Below are 14,330 nucleotides of genomic sequence, written 5' to 3'. Positions count from 1 at the left end.
AGCGAAAGGCAAGGGAGAAAAAGAAAGATACGCCCAATTGAATGCAGAATTCCAGAGAATAGCTAGAAGAGATAAGAATGCCTTCTTAAATGAACAGTGCAAAGAAATAGAAGAAAACAACAGAATAGGGAGGACCAGAGAACTTTTCAAGAAAATTGGAGAGATGAAGGGAACGTTTAATGCAAAAATGGGCATGATAAAGGACCAAAATGGCAGGGACCTAACAGAGGCAGAAGAGATTAAGAAGAGGTGGCAAAATTACACAGAAGAACTATACAAGAATGAGCTTAACGTCCCTGGTAATCACAATGAGGTGGTCACTGACCTCAAGCCAGACATCCTAGAATGTGAAGTGAAGTGGGCCTTAGAAAAGCTGAGCAACAACAAAGCTAGTGGAGGTGACAGTATTCCAGCTGAGCTATTCAAAATCTTAAAAGACGATGCAGTAAAAGGGCTACACTCAATTTGCCAGCAAATTTGGAAAACTCAACAGTGGCCACAGGATTGGAAAATATCAGTTTACATTCCAATTCCAAAGAAAGGCTGTGCCAAAGAATGTTCAAACTATTACACCATTGCACTCATTTCTCATGCTAGTAAAGTTATGCTTAAAATCCTACAAGCTAGACTCCAGCAGTATGTGGATCGAGAACTACCAGAAGTACAGGCAGGATTTCGAAGAGGCAGAGGAACTAGAGATCAAATTGCCAACATACGCTGGATCATGGAGAAAGCTAGGGAGTTCCAGAAAAACATCTACTTCTGCTTCATTGACTATGCTAAAGCCTTTGAATGTGTGGATCATAACAAACTTTAGAAAGTTCTTAAAGAGATGGGCGTACCAGACCATCTTATTTGTCTCTTGAGAAACCTATATATGGGCCAAGAAGCAACAGTGAGAACTGGACATGGAACCACTGATTGGTTCAAAATTGGGAAAGGAGTCTGGCAAGGCTGTATACTGTCGCCCTGCCTATTTAACTTATATGCAGAGCACATCATGAGAAAGGCAGGGCTAGATGAATCAAAAGTTGGAATTAAGATTGCCGGAAGAAATATCAACAACCTAAGATATGCAGATGATACCACTCTAATGGCAGAAAGTGAAGAAGAACTAAAGAGCCTCTTGTTGCGAGTGAAGAAGGAGAGTGCAAAACTTGGGTTGAAACTTAACATTAAGAAAACAAAGATCATGGCATCCGGCCCTCTCAATTCCTGGCAAATAGATGGGGAAGAAATGGAGGTAGTGACAGATTTTATTTTCCTGGGCTCCAAGTTCACTGCAGATGGGGACTGTAGCCAAGAAATTAAAAGACGCTTGCTCCTCGGGAGGAAAGCCATGACAAATCTAGACAGCACACTAAAAAGCAGAGACATTACCCTGTCAACAAAAGTGCGTATAGTCAAGGCTATGGTCTTCCCAGTTGCAATGTATGGCAGTGAAAGTTGGACCATAAGAAAGGCCAAGCGCCAAAGAATTGAGGCATTTGAACTATGGTGCTGGAGAAGACTCCTGCGAGTCCCTTGGACTGCAAGGCGATCAAACCGGTCAGTCCTACAGGAGATCAAACCTGACTGCTATTTAGAAGGCCAGATCCTGAAGCTAAAACTCAAATACTTTGGGCCACCTAATGAGAAGGAAGGACTCACTGGAGAAGAACCTAATGCTGGGAAAGATTGAGGGCAAGAGAAGAAGGGGACGACAGAGAATGAGGTGGCTGGATGGAGTCACTGAAGCAGTAGGCGTGAGCTTAAATGGACTTCAGAAGATGGTAGAGGACAGGAAGGCCTGGAGGAACGTTGTCCATAGGGTTGCGATGGGTTGGACATGACTTTGCAGCTAACAACAACACCTATAGAAGATGCATTCAAATGGTTTAAAATATTGTTCCACATTTTAAAAAAATCAATTTAACAATTATCCTTCAAAACACATACATGTCAGTCAAATTGTTGTTCCTAATACTAATGTTACTTTTAAAAACTGGCAATAAAAGATCCTTCTTATTTCTTTCTTATTAGTAGTGGCTGTTACTATTTGTTTTTTGGCAGCTTCCTTTTACTACATAATTTCAGAGGCAGACAATATATTCAAAAATACCAGGGAGGTCAAGTTGTTTATATGCCTTAAATCTTTCCTTTTGCATGTTTAGTTTAGTTTAGTTTAGTTTTATTTGATTTGTATACCGCCCTTCTCCCTAGGGACTCAGGGCGGTTCACAGGGCATATATAAATAACGATACAAAAGTTAAAAGGAAATTAAACCAGTGCCCAGTTAAAAAACAATAATACAATACTAAAAACAGCAATTTAAAAACCCATAATCCCCCATCAGGCCAGACCAGCTAATTCAAATAAGTGGGTCTTCAGGCCGCGACGGAAGGTTCAGAGGTCTGATGTCATAAGGAGCTCCACCGGCAGTTGGTTCCATAATGCCGGAGCGCCCACAGAGAAGGCCCTCCCCCTGGGGGCCACCAGTCGGCATTCCCTGACCGGAGGCACCCTGAGGAGGCCCTCTCTGTGGGCACGTACTGGGCGGAGGGAAGTTGAAGCCGGCAGCAGGTGGTCCCTGAGGTAACCCGGACCCATGCCATGTAAGGACTTAAAGATCATAACCAAGACCTTGAACCTCACCCGGAAGACAACTGGTAGCCAATGCAGCTCGCGGAGCAAAGGTGTAACATGGGAGTACCGGGAAACTCCCAAGACAACTCTCGCGGCCGCATTCTGTACCAGTTGGAGCCTCCGAGTGGTCTTCAAGGGAAGCCCCATGTAGAGAGCATTACAGTAGTCAAGGCGAGAGGTCACGAGCGCATGAGTGACCGTACACAGGGCATCCCGGTCCAGATAGGGCCGCAACTGGCGCACCAGGCGAACCTGGGCGAAAGCCCCCCTAGTCACGGCCACTATATGATCTTCCAGGGTAAGCCGTGAATCTAGGAGGACTCCCAAGTTGCGAGCCCTATCCACGGGGGGTAACAGCTCACCCCCCATAGAAAGAGATGGAACATTTTGAATGTCCCGGGATGCTGGAATGTACAGCCACTCAGTCTTGTCAGGGTTGAGTTGAAGTCTGTTCCTCCCCATCCAGACCCGAACCGCCTCCAGGCAACGGGACATCACAGCGAGGGCATCACTGGGGTGGTTTGGGGTCGAAAAGAAAAGTTGGGTATCATCGGCATATTGATGATACCCAACTCCAAAACCACGAATGATCTCACCCAGCGGTTTCATGTAGATGTTGAACAGGAGAGGCGAGAGAACCGACCCCTGAGGAACTCCACAAACGAGAGACCTAGGGGCCGATCTCTGCCCCCCTGCCAACACCGACTGCGAGCGTCCCAGGAGATAGGAGGAGAACCACTGAAGAACTGTGCCTCCCACTCCCAATCCCCTGAGACGCCGCAGCAAGATACCATGGTCGATGGTATCGAAAGCCGCCGAGAGGTCTAATAGGACTAGGACAGAGGAATATCCCCTGTCCCGAGCCCTCCAGAGATCATTCACCAGAGCGACCAATGCCGTCTCCGTGCTGTACCCGGGCCTGAAACCCGATTGGTAGGGGTCCAAATAATCCGCTTCATCCAGGACCAGAGGGAGCTGATGCGCCACCACACTCTCGACAACCTTCGCAAGAAAGCGAAGGTTGGAGACTGGACGAAAGTTATTCAATACAGCTGGGTCCAAGGCAGGCTTCTTGAGGAGAGGTCTCACCACCGCCTCCTTCAAGACGGTGGGGAAATAACCCTCACTCAAGGAAGCAGATATAACCGCCTGGAGCCAGCCTCGTGTCCTCTCCCTAGCTGCATAAACCAGCCAGGAAGGGCACGGGTCCAACAAACATGTGGAGGAGCTCAGCCTCCCCATAATCCTGTCCACTTCATCAGGGGTCACAGAATCAAACTCTTCCCAGGTAACATTGACAAGACCGCCCGTGTCCTGATCGCCAGACTCTGCCCAGTTGGAGTCCAAACCGGTCCGAATCCGAGCGATTTTATCCAACAGATGTTGACTAAATTCCTCGGCACGACCCTGCAAGGGATCCTCCCTCACCTCCTGATTAAGAAGTGAGCGAGTCACCCTAAACAGGGCGGCCGGGCGATTATCTGCGGACGCGATGAGGGTGGAGAAGTAATTACACCTCGCCACCCTCATCGCTGCGAGATAAGACCTAATATAGGTTCTTAACCGCAACCGGTCGGGTTCGGATCGGCTAGACCTCCAACAGCTCTCTAGGCCCCGTTTCCGACGCTTCATCTCCCGGAGCTCCGCGGAGAACCATGGAGCTCGCTGGGATCTGCGCCGGGTCAGGGGCCGCAAGGGTACAACCCGGTCAAGTGTCTCAGTGGCTGCCCTTTCCCAGGCTTCCACTAAGGCATCCGCCGAGCTGTGAGCAATGGAGGCAGGTGGGGACCCCAGCGTCGCTTGGAATCTATCAGGATCCATTAAGCGTCTGGGGCGGTACCATCTAATTGGCTCCGTACCCCCACGGCGGGGGGTGGCAAAACGGAAGACCAGCCGCAGGAGATGATGATCGGTCCATGACAGGGGCATAATAAATGGAGAGCCCCCACCAAGATCATCCAACCACCGTCTAGATAAAAAAATCAGGTCAAGGGTGTGGCCTCCCTCATGAGTTGGTTCAGAAATTACTTGCGTCAGGTCCATGGCCGTCATGGAAGCCATGAACTCCCGGGCTAGCTCAGATGAACCTCCCAGGGATGGTAGATTGAAGTCTCCCAAAACTATAAGTTTGGGAAACTCAACCACCAACCCCGAGAGGATATCGAGCAGCTCGGGCAGGGCTGCCGTTGTGCGACTAGGCGAAATGTACACCAGCAGCAAGCCCAACTACGCCCCAGAACCAAATCTCACAAAGAGAGACTCACACCCGACTATCTGAGAAACGGTGGTCTCCCGCGGACATAAGGTCTCCCTAATAGTGACCGCCACTCCCCCACCCCTACCATGAGCTCGTGGCCGGTGTAGCACCCGGAAGCCTGGTGGGCAGAGGTCAACCAAAGGGACCCCACCCTCTGGGTCCAACCAAGTCTCCGTGATGCAAGCCAGGTCCGCATGCTCACCCTCAACTAAATCCCTGACGAGGGGAGCTTTGTTAACCACGGACCTGGCATTCAGGTACACCAGCCGGAGCTCAGGAGGCTGCACATCCTCGCTCCCGGGACCTCGGGGAAGAAGCAGAGGGTCGGAGCGCCTCACCGCTTGCAAGTAGCGGAGACGGCCCTCCCGGTAGCGATACGGCCCCCTGTCTATCCGCCTGCTGCCATTCCCCGTCGTGGGAATTGATAATCCCACGACCCGCTCATGAGCCCCAGCGACAACGACACCCCGTTCTCCCCCCGTGCGGTCAGACCCAAGTCTGGCCTGAGCCATGGTTGATTGGCCACCCCCCATAGCCAGACAACCCCTATCTCCCACCCCTCTCCCTAACCCTATAAAAAATTTTGATAAAAAAGTAATCAGAGGCCTTCTATTAGATTTGCATTGACGGCCCCTGCCCCTGCCCCTGCCCAGCCAGTGTTTCAGCTGCAGATTTCTGGCAAATATTTGCTTACACAGTTTTGTCATTTTTCCAAAAAACATTTAAATAATCATTACACTAGAACAAGTCTTCACTACAATTCATGGACAAGCAATAAATCATAAAACAGTAGATTAATGACACCTCTGAATTTGCACACTTCAAGTTAATCATTTATTTATTTTCATTTTGTTTGTCCCATTCAGTCACAACTTTTCATGGTTTAATACATACATGCTAATAAACACATATAAATGAATTATACTTATATGTAAATTATACTTATACTGTAATATTAAATTACAATTAAAAAATAAAAACATGGAAAGAAAAATAGAAGGTGAAGAAAAGGAAAAAGAGAGAAAAGAAAGAGAAATAAGAATATATTAAAGAAAAACATACACAAAAACACACACACACACACACAGAGATATGATTTCCCCTTCATCATAACAAGTACATACAAGTTTAGTAACTTGTTACTTTTTCTTAAAATACAAATAATGATTTTCCTACAATATATCCATCTCTTATCTATAAACGAATCCTTGTCACTCCAGGGAAGAAATAGTGAACTAAAAGACTTCAGAGGAAGAAGTGGCAAATTAAAGACTATAGTGAAAGATCAGTAGACCAAATTTAATTCCTCTCCAGACAATGAGAAGACTTGAGATCAACCACAAATGCTTCAGACAGTTGCTCCTCATGAGAGTAACAGCAGTCTCCAGCAGGTTTAGATCTCTGGGGACATGACACTGGGTTCGCATATTTCCTTTTCTAATCACTTTCAGAAATTCCTTGTTAATTGTTTTTCAGCCGTTAGGAACCTTTGGATCGACAGGATTTATAGCACCGTGTGAGCTTTCTTCAATCCTTAGCAAAAGAAGTATTAAATGTATGTTTAAAGACTTAAAATTCTTTTGAAACTAACAGCAAAAGGGTGATTAGAACTTTGATTTTGGAATCTGGAGTTTGGAAAGTTACGAATGGACTAAGGGTCCAGTTGGATTTGAAATAAGATTTTGGAATTAATTGTAAGAATCCTTTCCATTGGAGATTCCTTTTGTTTCAAATTCTTTAAAAAATGGTGGGAGGAGATAGGAGGAGACTTAGATGATTTGATGCTAGAGGGAATCAGAAGGAATTAGAAGGAATGAAGATTATACTTAAAGAAACTAAAGATTAAGATTATTACAAATAAAGGAAAGAATAATACATCCACCTGCCCAATCAACTAACCTATTGAACTCCCGAATGGATACCCAGAAGGAAACCATTTTCAACAACATGCAGAAAGGCAGAAGTAAGCTGCTTCAAAAATCAAAGATGATTGATTTTTACTATGTGGCATCTAGTTGATTTCAATTCTACACCCACTTAAAATTACATGGAAATTTTCTAAATGGATATCAAGTGCATTCACAAAGGGGGCAGGCAGTGCTTTCGAACTGCTAGGTTGGCAGAAGCTGGGATGAGTAACAGGCGCTCACTCTGTTACGCGGCACTCGGGATTCGACCCACCAAACTGCTGACCTTCTGATCGACAAGCTCAGCGTCCTAACCCACTGAGCCACCGCGTCCCTTCTGTTCAACAGTAGGTATTATTTATTTTACTCTTTGTATATTTTTAATTGCAGTATATCTGAAACTTGGACAAAGCTAGGTAAAAGAACACAAAGAACTTGAACAACACACAAAAGTTTTGGTATAAACATTTTCTCAGGTTGGGAAAGATATCGTTTACTAGAATCCAAGTGAAATACAGCAGCACAGTGCCAGAACTGAAATTTGTGCACCAAAATCCCAAGTGTAACTTTAGTTGGTCCTCTCATGTCCATTCAAATTTAAAATGGTCTCCTGAGGAATGCAGCTGCGCTCCGTTCTCAAGCAGTTTTCCTGTGCTTGGAAAGGAACAGTGAACTTTCATTCTGCTGAAGCATACTCCCCACCCATTTGGCCCCCAGAATTCATGGCAGAGTGAAGCATAGTAACGGAGTATTGAGATGGCATCTGATATCCCAATTGTTTTCCAGAATGTCTCTGCAGAAGTGGAGATATGCTGTTTAGACCCCCTAGCAGAGACAGAAACTCATCTGAGCCTTGGTGGAGCAGTGGGCTAATGCCTCCTTAAGTGACACCAGCTGGTTAATTGTTCTAACTGTCAGGAAGTTTCTCCTTAGTTCTAGGTTGCTTCTCTCCTTGCCTAGTTTCCATCCATTGCTTCTTGTCCTGCTTTCAGGTGCTTTGGAGAATAGCTTGACTCCCTCTTCTTTGTGGCAGCCCCTGAGATATTGGATCACTGCTATCATGTCACCCCTCACCCTTCTCTTCGTTAAACTACACATACCCAATTCCAGCAACCGTTTCCTATTTTCCTAATTCACTTTTTCACTTTTCCTAATTCACTCTAAAGCTTTCCCTGCACAGAGCCTTAAGTAACACCAGCTGCCTGCAATTAGTGAAGGTTCTCATCCCACCAGGCTCAAGGTTGAGTCAGCCTTCCATCTTTCCGAGGTAGGTAAAATGAGGATCCAGATTGTGGGGGCAATAAGCTGATTTTGTAATAATGCCGCTTGGGGGGGGAGAAAGCCCTAATAAGCAGGCATATACATAGAATGAAGGCTATTGCTAAGCACATTGAGTTGTGTTTTAGATTGTAAGCTGCCCTGAGTCTTCGGAGAAGGGCGGGATATAAATGGGATTAAAAAAAATGTCATTCAGCTCCTTTTGCAGTAGTCTTAACCAGTAATCTTTTGTTTGATTCAAATCCTCTTCCACAATGAAAGCCTGTGGTATGGTGATTAAAAGATAGGTCTAGGTTCTGGGAAAATCTAGATTCAAATCCAGCTGTTAATCTCCCTCAGCCCAGCCTAACTCATAGGACTGCCATTGTATGAACAAAAAGAAGAACTCCAGATTAGTCCCTCAGGAGACAAATCTAACAAACCAAATAATAAATTACTTCTTCATAAAGAGCAGCATTTCACCATGCTTGAAAATAACATTTTCATTGTGGCAAAACCAGACAGTTGACAGTAGACTGATAATTCATTCTAAATTTAACATTAACATCCAGTGAAGAATCTATTTCTTAGAAACACAATGCTTGCATGGTATTTTATATAACAGGTGATATAATACAAGTAAAGCTGTAATCCTACAGTTGTTGACAAATGACCCATTTTCTGCTTGTTTTGCTTGAAAAAGATCGATCTACCCCTCTCTGCCCATCACTTTGTCTTATTAATTAACTGGTGCAGAGTGTATATGGGATACCCATTGAACCATGCTTCAAATCTGTTCTCAAAGACATTTTACCTAATTGGTTATGCAAAATTTACATGAGATTGAATTTCATTTGGCAGGTTATGCAAAATTTACATGAGATTGAATTTCATTTGGCAGAAAAAAATTTCCAGGCAATTCTCCCTGGCAATGAAATTGACAGTGACACATGGCAAGGGGGGCATATTCTTTTGTCTCACAATATCTTTCCAATAATAGAAGGAATTCTTTGTCTTTGCTGTCAATATCATCTAGCCAAATCTAATTGGATATGAGTTTCTATGATGTCATCATGTTTCCTAATAGTATGTTAGCAGTGGTGGGATTCAAATATGTGAACAACCGGTTCTCTGTGTGGATGCCACTTCCGGAAGTCCATTCCAGGGCTGGGCAACAAAAAATTAGCTACCGGTTCTGCCGAACTGGTGCAAACTGGCTGGATCCCACCACTGCATGTTAGGCAGGCCACTGTCTTTCATGCTCGGTTTGAATATCTGCCCTTAGTGGAATAATGCTAATGTAATTCTCAGGGTTCCCATAAATATCATAGGTACTGTGTTATAGTGATCAGGTTTAGGTGCATTTTAAGTCACCACTCTCTTTCAGTGTAATCTACTCCATGCAACTATTATTGTGAGGGGGAAATTCAAGAACAGAATAGCACGTATACAATGGGGAACGTCTTGCAATATCACTCTAGTGAATACTACAAGTCATATAAGATAACTGAAAGTTCAGTATAAATATTATTGTGATAGAATGTGCACAACTGAGGAGCAGTGAGAGAAAGTTTTGTCAACATATAGCTTTCCCAAAGAAAGGCCCAGATTAAGAGACTGAGCAGTCCTGAACTGGATGAGGGAGGAGGAAAGAGGTTCAGGGTATATCTAGCTTAAGTCTGACAAGATTCTGTCCATTAGATGTAAGCAAATAAAGGATTAAAGTCAATTGGATTTCTCAGTGTTGTTTCTGGGCTTAAGGTTGACAATTATGTTATGATAGCTGTTGTGCTCTCTAGCCAGCTTGGGTTCTAAACAAACATTTTTGGATTATGTTCAAGCGCAAAAATACAGAAAGCAACTTTTTCCATCTTTTGAAATTTATTTTTTAATTTGAAAATTAATTCTTGCACTTACTCAGAAAAAATATAGACACTAAATACAGTGCGGCTTATCTGCTGGTAAATTACAGAATGCATGTGATATATATTGGTATAGAGACAGAGATACAAATATACACAAAAGAGAAGATATACCAATGCCTTTTTGTCACACTGTTGATTATTACATCAGCTCACTATTTAAAAAAAAAAAATAAGAGGGATTTCTAAATACCAGTTTCCCAAGCCAACATTCATGCCTTACAGCCTTTTGTTTTTGAAAATAATCGACTCACCAGAATCTTTGTAGTGTAAGCACTGTTGATGGCAATTGAATTAACCAGCAAATCCATTGTTTTGGCTGGAATAGAATCTGGGTCGGGGATCTCTTTGTAATGGACATCTCCAATATAGGCTTGTACTACTGTCATTCGGTTAGTTGTTAATGTCCCTGTTTTATCAGAGCAGATGGCTGTAGCGTTTCCCATAGTCTCGCATGCATCTAAGTGACGGACCAGATTGTTATCTTTCATCATTTTCTGAAAGGGAAAGCATACAGATAAATATTTCATTCTTATAGAATGCATAATCATTTAAAAATAATTTTATTTTTAAATTTTATAAAATATCAGTGTAAGACAATAACCTTATAAAAATTAATGTGTTAATATTCATCAATTATATTTATTACTGATAACAGTTATATATGCTCAGGTACACAAAATTCATTTGCATTCACTTCCTGAAACTGTGAAATTAATATGACTCATACACATGCCAAGAGCCACTCAACAGTGAGATGGGTGGCATATAAATTTAATAAATAAATAAATATAAATAAATAAAGATGATTTTGAAACTTTTCAAGAATATGAGGCAAAGAATTCTACAATATTGAAAACAGAAAGACATAAAGTGGCTACTTACTCATTGCCATAAAGTGTCAATAAATAATTAAGAGTTGCCTCTTTGATTATTTCTAGCAAATAGTCTTCACTAGAGTATTAATTTTATATTAACAATGTCTAATGAAAATTGTTCCTTTACCAACATTATTAATTTAATAACCTTTATCCAACCTGTTACCCTCATGATGCCTTGGAATTAAGTGTATGTAACCCCCAACAAGTATTAGTAAAAATTATGAACATAATACAGAAAGAAAAGGAAAGGAGATGTTGTTGTGATTCAGCATCAGCCTGTGGTATCGGCAGCTGAATCTGATGATTCTGAAGAGGAGGAGGAGGAGGGGTTTGGAGAGCCTTTGGTATCAGAGGGAGGCTGTGATGCACTGCAGGACTCTCAGCCTGGCCCCTCCCATCATGTTCCTCCTCAGACTCAGCCGTGTGAGCATGAGGTATTGGATGGTAGATGATTCACAGATGGATCTATTCAGGGACGCTAGGAACCAGAGGCAATCCAGCAGAGCAGAACAGAGGAAGGCAATGAGGCAACTCAGGAGAAGGCAATGAGAAGCCATGTATTGGGACTGCTGATAAAAGGGGAAGGTGTGGGAGGTGCTGGTTGCTGAAGGCAACCATTTGAAGATGTTCTGCTAGAGTCCTGGTCTGTTATTCCTGTTTAACTCTTGTTTGCGCTTTTCGTTTAACTCTTGTTTGAACACTTTGTAAATAAATTTGGTTGGGTTTCTTCCAGCCTGTTGACTATAAAAAGGGGTTGTCCCTGACATTCAGACAGGGATGGTCATAGGCTGCAACAGAACAGATGTATTCAATGAGAAGATTCTAAGGGAATGCTGCACAACTGAAGAAGCTTGAGAATAGGAACCAAAAATGGAAGAGCAAATCATTAAGGAATTAAAATGGGAAATTAGGTAAGAATTAGTAAATTGATCAAACTTTAAATGGGACTTCATGCAAAGTAATATTAACCACAATGTTAACTGGCTTTTGTCATGCATTCTCTAAAAGTATAATTAGTGGACATTAGATCAGATGGCAACAATTTCAATGGTGTAACTCTATTATGTAAACAAGGACATCCTTTTATCTCTTTGCATTCATATCAGAGGATAACCCTGAATTCTAACCTTCCAGGGAAAGAGAAAAATTTATCTCTATCCACATCTGCCATATTATGCCTTATTTCATGTATCTCCTAGAGAAAGCGCCAGATGATAACCCATCATTTTATGTATCCTTTTTTGTACTTTATCCAGGTCTAGAGGTTTTTTTTATGTGCATAACCAAAACTGTACATAGAATTCCAATTACAGTCTCATCATAATTTTACATAATGGCACTAATGCATTGTCAGTTCTATTTTCCTTTCTCTTCTTCTTTTGAATTCCAAGTAAGGAATCTATTTTTAAAGCAGCCTGGGTTGACTTTTTCATCTCACTCTTTAGCATGATTGCATGCTACCAGCTTAATAAATTTTAGAGTCCTTGAATTGGAAAGTTAAGATTTCTAGGGCTAACAGAATGTTGATAGCAGTACAGGGATCAAACAATATTTTAAAGGTTTTGCTGCACAGACCTGAGAGCCTGCTTATGTCAAACTATTTAGCAAAGATGAATCAAATTAAGTACAAGTATGAATACAGACAGCAGCTGACATAATATTAATTTAGCAGGTTGTTCTGTAAAGAAAAAAAAGCTTCAGATCACAATGTACCTTCAGATCTCTCTCTCTCTCTCTCTCTCTCTCTCTCTCTCTCTCTCTCTCTCTCTCTCTCTCTCTCTCTCTCTCTCTCTCTGTTTAAAGGTATATGCACAGAAAGTCACTGAAAGTAATAATATAACAACAACAATATATTCCATGACTCTACATCATTTGTTTCCTGCCACAACTTGTAAACCACCTCATAGCATCACAGAGTTGGAAGGCCCTTAGAGGGCACTGATTCAAATTAATCACTGGGGAAGTGATGTTCCAAAAGGATAGAAAAGATGGCGGTCCCTGTTAGAAAGGAGACAAAACATGTCTTTCTTTCCAGACCTAATGGATGGTTAGATATAATAGGAGAAAAATATTCCCTATAACCTGGGCACATCTCTTGAAGGGCTTTACACCTTGAATTGAACCTGAAAGCAGACTGGCATCTGATGCAGCTTGTAGAACAGAGATGTAATATGCACTGAATTGAGGAGTGCATATAACTGCCTAGGCCACTGCATTCTGTGACAGCTGCAGCTTCCAGAGGCTGCTCAAGGGCAGCCCCATATAAAGTGAATTGCAATAGTCCATTCGGGAGGTAATTAAGGCATGAGTGACCATGGGCAAAGCTCTCCCATCCAGGATCAGGCATAATTGGAAAACAGCATGAAACTTTACGAGACTATCTGCATCATTGGCTAACAGTTCATACAGATTGGAAGTTCCTCTTGAGGCCTAGCCTGAATCTCCTTCCCTGACATTTTAATCCAATTGTTCTGGTCCTGTTCCTTAGGGAAATAATTGCACTCCCTCTTATGTGTGATAGTCCTTCAGATAATTTCACAACTATATTGTCTCTGTAAGCCAAATAAATCCAGATCCAACCTTGCATAAAATATATACGTCAGGGAAACCTGCACTGTAAGCAAAAGAATTCTATCCAATTTTTTTCAATTACACCTTAAATCTTTATTTAATGTTGAGAATTGTGTCAGCTGCCCCTTTTTTCTTTCCTACTTGACTATATCTGTACAATAAAACCATCAAGTTAAACAGTTATAATATACGGCATTACAATACTGATTTTTTTTAAAAGACTTCTTTAAAAACCCTCTTTTGTACAATTAACTAGTGGAACGGCCTGCCTTCAGAAATTGTGGATGCCCCATCATAGAAAAGATTGGACATCCATTTGTCCAGAATGGTATAGGGTGTCCTGCTTGAACAGGGGGTTGGACTAGAAGACCTCCAGGGACCTTTCCAATTCTGTTATTTTGTTACTGTTTTTGTTACTGTTACTATCTATCCCAAAACAAACTAAAGAACACAGAGTGAAATTGCTAAGTGGACAGAAATAGTTTCCTGCGAGCCTTCAGCTTTTGTTATGGCCACAAACTGGGCTATGAAACTGGGCTAATATTGAATTATCTTCTGTCACAAACTTTCAGGCCACATGGACTTGGATAAGAAAAAAAAAACTAACCTGGACAACAAAACAGAGATTTGGGCCTTAGAATCCTTGAAGCAGAATCTGACTATTTACTGAATACATTAGAAAAATTAAGCAAATATTGGCCATTGTGCAGCTTTTTACAGTATGAAATAAAACGCATCAAAGAACAGGAGACACTCCAGCATTCAAAACAAATTGTCTTCCCTCCCCACCTGCCTTCAAAACCTCCGTAGGAGTTCCACTAACAGTTAATGGCAATGGTAGAGTACAAAGTGTGCTTATCACAATAGCAAGTGCATACAGCTTCAGTAATAACATCTTAGTTCTGTAAGT

General features: G+C 42.3%; 1 protein-coding gene across 7 annotated transcripts in view; it reads right to left on the bottom strand.

The window, feature by feature from the left end:
* ATP2B2 (ATPase plasma membrane Ca2+ transporting 2) overlaps nt 1–14,330 on the bottom strand; it is a gene marked incomplete at both ends in the record, with an annotated part of 149,395 nt that overhangs the window by 54,538 nt on the left and 80,527 nt on the right. For all 7 annotated transcript variants that reach the window (XM_081316839.1, XM_081316840.1, XM_081316842.1 and 4 more), the window contains one exon: nt 10,223–10,465. In XM_081316839.1, coding sequence (XP_081172965.1) covers nt 10,223–10,465 — 243 coding nt within the window. The remainder of the gene's footprint in view (nt 1–10,222; nt 10,466–14,330) is intronic.

Source organism: Vipera berus (assembly GCF_964194415.1).
Source record: "Vipera berus genome assembly, chromosome: 2".
Taxonomy (NCBI): Eukaryota; Metazoa; Chordata; class Lepidosauria; order Squamata; family Viperidae; genus Vipera; species Vipera berus.
Note: the sequence above shows the minus strand (reverse complement) of the source record. Positions and strands in the feature narration are given on the sequence as shown.